Below are 12094 nucleotides of genomic sequence, written 5' to 3' on the forward strand. Positions count from 1 at the left end.
GCTTCTGTCTGAAGTCATTCTTTGTCGCCTGGCTTTGACGAGGGGGCGGAGAATTGGCATCAGCTGTGTGCTTGGCCATCAAGTGATATTTCAGACTGGACGTGCTGCGATGATAGCTCAGTTCGAACAAAACACACAGATCTTTGGTCTTGTCAATGGAACCATTTGGCAACTTTTTAAAAGTAAACTTTCCATTCAGAATCTTATTGGCATCCATTTCGGCGTCTCGCGCTCGCCATCCACTCAAAACGTAACGTTAGCCTACTACTCTTTGGCCGGCTCGCAAGCCCAAAACAAGTGTGTGCGGCGTGCCTGTTGTTTTGTTTCTGGTCTAGCTAGATCCGGTGTGGTGTTGTAGTTTTTCTAACGTTACTAGTTGTTGCAACAGCATGTGAAAAAAACGACAAAGTTTGCTAGGCCAAAAAGAACGTTAATCTCGCGATAAAAAAAATTGACGCCGTTAAAATGGGTTTGCGTTAACGCTGTTAATAACGCGTTTAACTGACAGCACTAATTTAAACACATCAGTAAAGTTGTGAAACGGTCCCAGTTTGGTTAGGTTTAGACACCAAAACTACTTAGGTTTAAAAAAAAAAAAAAAATACTGGTTTGGGTTAAAATCAGTATATTTGTTAGGTTATTTCTCCTCAGGTTATGCACGTGACACAGAACAGAAAAAAATCTCACCAATTCCTTTTTTGTTTGATCCCTCCCACCCTCACCTTAACGGACTTTCTGGGTCCTAATACAGTAAAGTGACATGACTTTCTGCTTTGCTCCTCAGTCATAATTACTACTGCCACTAGCAGGCGGCGCCAAACAATAAAAGTAAATATGGGTCGTTTAATTATTCACCATTAAATAAGCTACAATCAAAGTTACAGCTCAGAAAAAAACATCTGTATTTTTAGTAGAATGTCAGTCCAAAACTCAGGGTGTGTGGGTGTGGTTTAATCAGATTTGATTGACAGGGTCTGGAAACATGAAGCCCACAGCTAGCATCAGATTGTATTTGGAACATTGGTATACTCTGATTAAAGCATCACACTACCAACCAGAGAATTACAGACACTAGACTGTGCTCGCTCACAGGAAGAAGCCTATTGATCTTTAAATGAACTACTGGGGTTCAAACTGCCATTGAAGTCAGTACAATCCAGGGTTTCCCTTCCCCCAAAGAGGTTTTAGCCAGCCCCAAAGGACCACCAGTGCTAAAATCATGAGAAGTGAGAAAAAAACAGCAATTCAAATCTTCTCTAAGTGTGTTTATCAGCAATTCTGCAAACAACCGTTGAAGAAGCAGAACATAAACTTGAATAGCAGTGCTGATCTCTGTTTTACTGTCCAGAGTCTGGCTGTACTGGACTCTTTCTGTGATTTTAACGGTGGTATTTAAATATTAATACGATTTTTTTAAGCAGTTTTGTTATTTGGGGTTTCCTTTACTCAAGCATAATATGCATTTTTGATTATGAAATTGTCAGAAATAACAGGCACATGCATAGATTTCTCTCAAATAAGGTAACAGACTTAGTGCCGTTACTGTACGAGAACAGATAATGCTTGCTGTTGTACGGTCACACCCCAAAGGCGCATTCTGAGTCAGTAAAAACCCTGCATTCATATGATCAACACTTAGTCAATCATATGAGAGCTAATGGTGGGTTTGTTTTCCTTTACTCTAAGAATTGCAGTGCTGGTCTCCAGGATGATCATATGGACCCTGTGAGAGTGAACAGGATCATTTGATCGGGCTTGGATCTCAAAAAGAGAAGCCTACCGCTCTGGTCCTCTGTCGACAGCTGCTGCTTCTTCAGTGCATGGTTCCTTCTCTCTGTCCACTGGCCCTGTGTAGCCCCCTGCAGGTGTCCCAGACACAGTCTGTCCTCTGGACCAGTGACCCGGACCTCAGAGCATTTCCCGGCATGCATGGCCCACACTTCACTCCCCGGCAGAGGACATCTCTTCTCGGGTCACCTCAACTCACCTGTGAAAGAGAACAAGAGCCAATGAGAGAGCATACTTGGCTCCGGCTACTACCGCAGTCAGCTGTTTGAGAGCCAACATTAATTGAGTTTGAAAAAGCATGAAAGACACAGCAAACAGCCATTTGAATGTTTGCATTTGAGAAATCCTCGGTGGTGCAGGGAGCTGGAGTGCAGCCATGTTAGTGTTTGCAGAATACAGATTTTGTATTGTTTCTTTCCAGAGGTCCATCTGAGCCCAGGCAGACGGCAGAGTGCGTGTCTGTTTGTTTACAGCGCTTTAAGCCCACTTTCAGCCACACAGATGCATCCCTCCATCAGCCGCTGCCGCCAACATATCAATTTACACAATTTACAAAGAGCAGACCTTCCTAGCTCCTGAGCAAATATTAAACACATCTACTCTGTGGATTCAGTAGCTTAGAGAGCCCCCACAAGGTGTCGATGTGAAAAATGAGCCTCTTACTCAGATCCCAGACAAGCCAAGTCTTCTGTGCAGCCTGTCTACGCTCCCTACACTACATCATCTCCTGAGGCCTGTACCATAGGGCACCGCAAACATACATTACTGTTTTCTTTAATAAGCTCTGTTTGGAGAACCGCTCATATGCTTACAGGACAATAGAACTCTCATAAATGTATGGAACGGCTTATAAAAAATAGCAAGCTCCTTCAGCGGGTTGGGTTATTATCAAGGCTACAGTTTTACTACAGGAACAAGAAAAATAGCATGTTGGGATGAAACAGCATAGATTTATACTTAATGTGTATTTAGAAGATAGAAACGAGCTGATCCCAAGACGCTCCAGATGCAAAGTAAATGAGATGGAATGATCACACCTTGAACCTTTCAGTCCGGTATATTGTGAAAGCCACCAAGATCCATTTCAACATACATACACATAACATATATGAGGGGGTCAGAGGGTCCTTTGGTCCTGGTTTTATGTTTGAGGGAGCAAGTGGGGAATTGCCTTTAAGCACAAAAACAAATAACTAAGTCAACTTTAATAGAATGTAATGTAATATGGAATGTAATTGTATGTAAACAGGGACAATGCACAATTAAACATTAACCTTGTATAAGAACAAGGAGAGATGCATTGCACCAGGTTGTGGCACAAGTGCTATTTTCCATCCGTTTTCAAACCTAATTTACAATAATACAAATGTGCAAAGTTGCATCAATAAAATGATCATGGGCTCAATCATTCCCACATCATAAAACCAGGGTGTGTTATCACCTGACAGCCCTGGGATATCGTTGAACCCTCTCACGACATGAATTTGAAGTCACTTATTTATGTGGAATGTTGTAAAAAAAAAAAGAAAAAAAAAGAAAGAAAAGAAAGTCAGATAAGGATGCCCTCTCAGTTTTCTGGGATTCCAGTTGCCTCTTCCAGGAAACAACATCTGCTCAGACCATATCTTGACACACAGATTACATGTAGTGTGGTTGAAGGAATAAAGAAGGGTTGCACGCTCTACTGTACATAAATTTCAGCCAGGGCAAACAATAACAAAGCCCTGCATTTACCTCAGAAACAAGACAACAGTTACAGTAAATCCTTGTCTGTTAAAAGGCTAGAGGGGACTCCTCTATCGAGCATCAGGAGGAACCACTTTAATGAAGCCTTAACTGATGGGCCTGGCTTAAAAGCCCACCCAGACACAGATAGGGCTTTCTCTGGCAATTTATACAACAGTGACAACCCCCACTGGGGTTAGGTTAGAAACCGTGCCTCAGAGACAAAAGACAACAATGATGATGATTAATATTAGCTCATACGATGATAAGCTATCAGTGAATCTGCTGGTTTTATGACACAAGATTCGCGAAGAAAAATTCCCATTTACTGAAAGGCTTGAAGGGGACGTGTGGAAGTGTAGATGAAAGAAAGAGAAAAGAAAAACATGGCTGTCTTCAAAAGAACCAGGTTATAGTCTGATGCTATCTGAGCCAGTGGTGAGTAAATGGTGGCCTGTATCTCTGTCAACACAATAAGAGCCAAGACACGTGGCACTTGGAGCTCCATTGAGATGAGCAGATAGGAAGTTCCACTTAACAGTTGTTCTCTTATTGATTGCCTCAGCCGGGCCGAATGCTTGTCGTATTATCTGCCCTTCTCCCTAATCACTCCCAGATTAAGGAGTGACTGGAAAGGTAGACAGCCACTCGCCTCGGGATGTTTACGACCCCTCCTATATCCTCTGCATGCTGGGATGTTAATCTTTATTACCTGGCACTGTTTAAGTTATTGCTCACTGAATGTGCTCGTGTGATGTCACACTTAAAGACGCCATGTTGTAGATTTTGTCAGTGATGTCGCAAAATATGTATCATATGTAATGTTTCTATTCCTATTCAATTCAATTTTATTTCTAGTTTCAAATCTGGGTGGTGATGGCGCAGTCGATATGACACATGCCTTTGGTGTGGGAGATCAGGGTTCAATTCCCATTGCGATACATCAACCAATGTGTCCCTGAGCAAGACACTTAACCCATAGTTGCTCCAGAGGCGTGCATCCTCTGACATATGTAGCATATGTAAGTCGCTTTGGATAAAAGCGTCAGCTAAATGACATGTAATGTAAAGTCATAACAGAAGTTATTTCAGGACACTTTCCAGATGGAGCAAGTCTAGACCACACTCCCCAAGATCAAGCATTTGGTGAGACAGCGGCGAGGAATAACAACCTTTTAACAGGCAGAAACCTGCACAGCAACATCAATAATAACTAACTATAATAATAATAATAATAATAGAAATATGACTATACTAATTATAGCAGTGGGCATGATGGAATATAATGACAAAGAGTAGCAATGATAATAGCAGTAATGATAGAATAACTATGACTAATAATTATAGTAGCAGTGAACATCAAGAAGGAATACGGCAGAAGGCGCATCCACCATCCAGGTGCCACCACAATCCAAGGAAATCTGCGAGGCGACACACAAGAACTCCTGGGAACAAGCTAAGTTAGTAACATGCATTAATGGGACACGAATGCACACAGATGGAGAGAGACAGGAGGAGTGAGGAGCTCAGTGTGTCATAGTACAAAGTATCCCGGCATACCACATACTTGCCTATCGATGATGTCATCGCCACACCCCTCGACCTCTAGCCTTCGACCTCTTTTCCCGCGAGGACGTCTCATAACAACAACAACAGCAACAATGGCAGACTACATGCTTGTGTTCCTGCCATTGACATATATAAAATGGACCAACAGATCCCGTTGCTCTGGACGGAGACCAGTGAAGGATATTAGAAGCACTTTTCCGGTGAGCGCTGAGCGTTACTGCGCAGCCTCCAACTGAGAGAGACAACGTAAATGGGACGTGACCAACCTGTCTGAAAGTTGTAAGTCTTCTGGTAGCTGTGCCAAGAGAAATCTCAATCATTCCGAATCTTGCAGAGATGGAGAGTGTAGGTATATGTATATTGCTAACTAAAATGCTAGTTAAAATTAGTAATTAAACTTAAACAGCTAATGTGAGTCGAAACTGCCTGTGAGCTTCTCCTGTACTGTAATTTCTCTACTGTGTGACAGTAAGTCGCGTGGTTATGACACAATCGTTAGCCTATTTTTATAAAAACGTCTACTACGGAGCCATAACGTGAGGTACAAGGTATTGGAACCTTTTATACATTGTCGTGTTTCTTTAGAAATAAACAAAAGTTATTCGCTGTCAAAGTGGCGCCAAAATGAATGGCAGTCAATGGAATGCTAACGGGAGGTGATGGCTTGTTGGCATCAAAATGGCGCCATAGGAGCTACGCGTTCCGAGGAGAAGCTTACCCCCTTGATTCCTGCTGGAGAAGATATTGAGCCATTTTCGTCGTCTTCTTCTTGTGTTTGGTTTCTTCTTCTACTGTCTACTTTATCAAAGAGGAGAGTTTTAAGCTCTTAAATGTGGTGTCAAAACCTGTCAAAACTAAAGTTTGACAGGGCTAGAGGCCTAATACATGATTTAGTGTTAAAACCCTCAAAGTTAAAGTTAAATTATAATTAATCTTTAATAACTAATGTGTGTGTACAAGCCTCTGTATATAAAAAGTGCAAGGGGCGACGAGGGGCGACGAGGGGCCTAGGGGGATAACCGTTAGCATGCTAGCGCTAGCATGCTAGCTCGTTCTCAATGGCAAAACACTGCTACAACACACACAAATTCACCCTAATCTACATAATAAATTGTATAGAACTACTTACATGTCCCTGTTCTGCAGGTATCCACACAAAGTTGGAAGTGCACCATCATTTAGAAGAAGTCTCCCGGCTAATCCTGCCTTGCAGAAACACCTAGCTAGCTCATGTAATCCTTACCTAGCTACTGCCCATGTTCGACTGACAACAAAGATCTTACAGAAGTTGAGAGGTCTCACTCTGTAGCTAAAACAGAGACCTGACACAGGGTGAAAAGAGGAGCTGCAGCAATGTGCAGTACAACAAAAATATGGTGTTTTTTAAAAATTAAACCATGTAAACCTATTCTGATACAATCTCAAATTACAATTATGAACCTGAAAATGAGCATAATATAGCCACTTTAAGCTGTGGACAGGGTATATACAGAAATCCTGGAGGTAAATTCAATACCTTTTAATACCATTTTTAATACTTTCTCAATATTTTTTAAAACCAACACGCGATTGAGTTGCAGGTTTATACGACAACACGTATCTAACCATTAAACAGAGTTCAAGATTTATAAAGCTCTAGGCCAATAGAACAATTCAACAGAATAGATTGAGACTCACTGACTTTGGAAACATCTTGCATTTGTTCCACCTTTAGAATAAAATGAATAGATGAAATAAAATGATTAATTAAAGCAGTTCAAAGAAACAAGCATTCACTGATGCCATTATAACCACTTAAAACTAAGTGAACCTTCTGTATGTACAGACACCTTATGCACAAATGAGTACACATGGAAAATATTCCATGAGGCAAGTGAAATACAAGAAAACAGACGTACTAACCCTAACAGACGTAACAGACATACGGACAAGCCAACAAGCATTCACTGTTTGAACTTGTGATGCCATTATAACCATTTGAAACTAAGTGAACCTGTGACCTCATGGTAAGTGCTTCAATTGAATTGCTTTTTCTTCCACAAGTTTATCAACTTGCGTCAGTTCCTCTTTCTTGTCTTTCTGCCTCCTCCTGAGGGTGTTAGATTTAGTAATCAACCGTTTTCCAGGTTAGTGGGGGTGTATACCGCTCAAAACCAACATGAAAAACATAGCTAGTAATGTTCACTCAGCGTTTTGTTCTGTTATTAAACTGTGTGTAAAATGAGCGGTGACGTTAAATCACCGCTTTCAAGGTAAAGGTCGGTAGCTAACATTAGCAGATAAGCCCGTTGACAACAACGTTATTGTTCATATTTAATTAGCTTGTGGTACTTGGGTGCGCAGAGCTTGCAGCGCATTCGAAAGGAGTTGTTTTTGCATCCAATCATTTCGAAAACTTCTTCCAGTTACGGCCAGGGATGTAGAAGGGTTGGCTGGTCCTCCTGGCTACCAACCTCCTCGCTGGTGCTTGGTCGGGACATTTTGCTCGAGTTCTCTTGAGTCTCTGACACGGACATCTTCGTACTACTACTAGGCTACATACGTCTGCTATTTCCTTGCTGGAGTGTGACGTGATTTGTGTCATGTGCAGGTGCGATGGTTCGCGTAAAAAGCAATAGGGTGTCGGAATGGTATATGTTTATACTTCTCATCCAACCACAATCAAATTCACGCTATCTGGATGGCGCGATTTATCTGGATAGGTTTTTTTTTTTTTTTTTTTTTTTTTGAACAATGACAGGCCGGAATGAAAACAAGCCAAATTGAAATAGGAGTAACAAGGCTATTTTTGAAATGTAAGGAGTAGAAAGTAAAAAGTCTAATATAAAATAATTACTCCAGTAAAGTATAGATACCCAAATGTTTTACTTAAGTAAGGTAACGAAGTATTTGTACTTTGTTACTTGACCTCTGGTGCAGAGGGACAACCATTTATCCCGCCCCTCGGATGGAGCCCTGCCAATGGTGGTCCCAGATCCAAGAATATAATATAACACGAACTTTACAAGATCAACTTAAACAGACATAATAAAACAAATGGACAACTCATAGTTAGCAAAAAAATCAGTCAAAAAATTAATACCTCGTAAAATGGCGATTAATACATTTTAATACCTTTTAATGGCCTTCATTTTTACTAATTTGATTTACTACCTTTTAATACTTTTTAAAACCCCGCAGACACCCTGTGTGGAGAAACCTGAATACAAAATCTGCAGCTTAAATGAATTCACTTTTGGATTCTGGGTCAATTTGGGAAGAGTTTAGCACACATGGTGAAGTATTTTGGCGGTCAAAGCTCATAGGTATTGTAGTATTTAGAGCCACTTCTACTTTCCAACTTTATCAGTGTGGGCGGGCACTAAAAATAGTTTGTAATATCACTACAATTCCAATGGCCAACTTTGGGCATTGTCAACTGCTACTTAGTCCCATCTCTGATTTGAAAACTCAATAAGCTACTTCTTGCAGCATGGTGGCCCAATGGTTAGCACTGTGGCCTCACAGCAAGAAGGTTTGCGTGGGTTTCCTCAGGGTGCTCTGGTTTCCCCCACCATCAAAAAACATGTACTAGGTTCTCCAGTCAGTGTCCTTGATCAAGGCTCTGGCTCAGATCTGGAGTTGGTCCCCGGCCGCTGTAAATGTCTGCACACTGCTCCCATGAGGGATGGGTTAAATACAGAGAATGAATTCCGCTACATGTATGTGTATGTGACAATAAAATACCTTTACATTACTCCGTATTGTGATTTAAATCACGAGCATTGTGTTTTGACAGTCTGGTCATTTGCCGTCACCACGCCCAGACCCAGGAAAGAGTGATGGCTAAAAGTCCATAGACCCTGTCCTCGATGTGTGATGAACGCGACACTGTCGGTGTGCAGGAGCTGCCGATAACAGCAGCTGTTGAAGAAACATTAATAAAGAATGAAGTCAAGTTAGCAAGCTAAGCTCAATAGCTACCTTTTTTCCGAAGCTATTCCACTTTGATGTTCATGTTCGTAAACTGGCACATGAAATGCAAACTTTACAGGACAATGGATCCCCAAAGTTTATTGTTGAAAAGGGACAGACGTCTTAAATTTAATTTAATTAAGTTGGTATTGTTAATTTTTATTAACAATTAATTTTTATTAACAATACCAACAGTATGGGGCCTTTATGAAAAGTAAAGCACTGATGTTTTCTCATTGCATACATCTGACAATGACATATAAAGGAAAAATATGCAGGAACTACTTTCACATTATATGAGCACCAAAGGTGGGTTGTTGTTTACTACTAGTCTACTTCCTACTATAGTATACTTATGCACCAACACAATTATTGTGGCATTCATGAGCAGCTTTACAGTAATTGAGCATTTGTTTAATTTAACTTGGACGAAAAAATACAGATTGCAGTATGTCATGGTGAATTATAATGCTTTCTATTTTGAGGTTTTTCTATTTCGAGCCAGAGATTCACACATTTAGCCTTAACTGAATCTCTTCAGCAGTCCTGTTCATCTTTCATTGATGAATTATTCATTTGAGCGGTCACATCTGGTATGTTTTCTCTCCTTTTGTCTCTTCCATGCTTGTCTTACACTCTCTGGGGCTTGTTGGCGACCACCAGCCGAGCTGAAGCCCAGCCAAATGTACGGGAGGCTTTCATGGCCTGTGATATTTATGTTGGGGTAAGTCCAGGATTTCCAACTGATGATTGTGAATTTATGTTGCAATCAATATGGGGGATCCTCCGACTGAGCTTATTATGATCCTTCCTTCTGTGTTTTGTACATATTGATGGAAGCACCATAATTGGCTGTTTCCAGCTTAGCTACAGGTCCACTTGTTTATGACTTCCACCAAACTGACCAACACTCTTTGCTGGAATGCTTTTATCGTAAAGGCTTTTCTCCAAGACTGAACTCTTCCTCACACTATTATCAGGCCAAATGGTAATCTCCAGTGGTTTTAGCATCCAATTCTGTGCAGTGCATCCTCTTGTCTCATGCTGCTTTTATCCATCAGCGCGATAATACTTAGCAGAGTGGAATGTATCTGTGATGGGTGACATACTGTATTTGAATGAGACAATGTGCCGCTCAACAGGCCAGAGGTATGCTTTTATCCTTGTGTGAATGCAGTCTATGGTTTGTGTAATGCTGTGCTCCAACCTGAGCCTTTCCTCACACTGCTGCTCAAACAGCTGGTGTTTCTGGATTTGTTTGAAACTAAATCGACTTGCGAATAATGAAAAGGAATCAGCTCTATGTACATGGCGCTTCACTTTAGACAAGTTGTTATTAAATGATTTTTTAACAGAGGATTTGGCGAGATTTAGAACTTTTGCCATTCTATAATAAACAATGGCACGGCCATAATGAAAATATTTACTTAATTCTCTAAAGTGACTTATGGCAACTTTGGCCACTAAACAGAGTGTCATGAGTGTTATGGCGTCAGGTGCCACAGTCTGTATAAATACAGCCTGTACACTTGTTTATAGGAAAACCCCCATCTGGCTTCAGCCAACAGTCAGACGCACTGGTGACCCCGAGGATTCTTCGAATGGAAAATATAACAGGACTGTTTGCTAAGCGGGGGGAAAGCTGTACGGCAGTCAACTGTCAAGTGACAGACAAGACAACGTTGTAAAAGACTGCAGGCTCCACATCCCTGAGCCCAGCCCTGTCCCAGCCTGTAAACACACAGCCTGCTGGCTTTTGAAGATCTATCCAAAAAAGCCCAGTGGCCTTTTTCACCCCCATTTACGGGATTTATAAACAATGACAGTGTTATAGTGCTGTGCAGACTTAAAAGTTCAAGTAGGTAATAACTGAAGGAAAAAGCAGGAAAAGTACACCAAAAACAAGGAAAAAAAAAAAATCAAAATCAAAATCAGCAAGAATATAAACAAAATAATAAGGCATGAAGATAAATGGTGCATGCTATCACTGCACCTTTTCAGCCCCATCTCATTCTTGGATTTATTGTAGGACATGGGATTATTACGTTTATTCATTTGAAACTGCATTAAACAAGCCTAACATTTTTAGTTACTTTTACCTATTTTATGACCAAGGTGGTTTAGTCTAGAAGGCCCCTAAAAGCAGCGGGTGACAGTTGATGCATACACAGAGCGCTGTAACTTATGGCAGATAGAGCGTTGCAGAAAGTTCAAAGGTCAGATGTTTCAAATAAACAAGGACAGGCTACAATAACTGTTTCTGCCACACATTGTGAAAGACAAGCAACATAAAAGAATATTGGTAGTTTGGTGTGATGTCACAGCTCCTTTTATATATGTGTGGGGCACATATAGGACTCATTGTTTCTCTTTTGTTTTCATCAGCAAATGTATCTGTTTAATTGGAATGTTTAAAACAGGTAAAGAATTAATCTTTTTTTTTTTTTTAATACACTGAAAGTCTGTAAAGTAATTGGTATTGTCGGATTGTATCTGAGTAGGACGTAACGTGTACCTTCTTACAGTGGAATCATACAATCCAGCTAATAAGATAATCATATACAACTGCTGCTTTTTATTGGTGAAAATCACTAAAACCAAACACGACGAGTCTTAGGCAAGAACTACAGTGCATTATTGCTTCACCAGTTTGGTTACATACATTTAGGACAAGCTGTTTGGACAATTATGACACAAATACAAAGGTTGAAACAAGAAGCTTGGAATCTGTGAAGAAAGACAATTCCATAAAACTGGTAAGTTTTTAAAATATTGCTCCATTTCTTTGTGCTTATTTTGCCTCAGTTATCCACGTGTATCTACGTACAACAATGCTCTCTCTGCACCTTCTAAAAACAGGTCTTAAATCTTTATGCGCCTTCACCAAACAGAGTAACAGTTAATACAATAGTAGTACAAAAGTACATTTAGAGATAAAATAAATGCTTAAAAATGCCATTCCTGTTCATATGTTGCCATCTGTTTGTCTTCACACTCACATGTGAAAATCCAAAGTATCATGAGTTGTCTGACAAACGCATCTTAAACTGAGACTTAC

The 12094-nt window shown here is 40.5% G+C and overlaps 1 protein-coding gene across 5 annotated transcripts in view; it reads right to left on the reverse strand.

Moving 5' to 3' along the window:
• myocd (myocardin) overlaps positions 1–12094 on the reverse strand; it is a 143512-nt gene that overhangs the window by 63627 nt on the left and 67791 nt on the right. For all 5 annotated transcript variants that reach the window (XM_078279191.1, XM_078279196.1, XM_078279194.1 and 2 more), the window contains exon 3: positions 1781–1987. In XM_078279191.1, coding sequence (XP_078135317.1) covers positions 1781–1931 — 151 coding nt within the window. In that variant the 5' untranslated portion in view covers positions 1932–1987. The remainder of the gene's footprint in view (positions 1–1780; positions 1988–12094) is intronic.

This window comes from Sander vitreus, chromosome 21, assembly GCF_031162955.1.
Source record: "Sander vitreus isolate 19-12246 chromosome 21, sanVit1, whole genome shotgun sequence".
Taxonomy (NCBI): domain Eukaryota; kingdom Metazoa; phylum Chordata; class Actinopteri; order Perciformes; family Percidae; genus Sander; species Sander vitreus.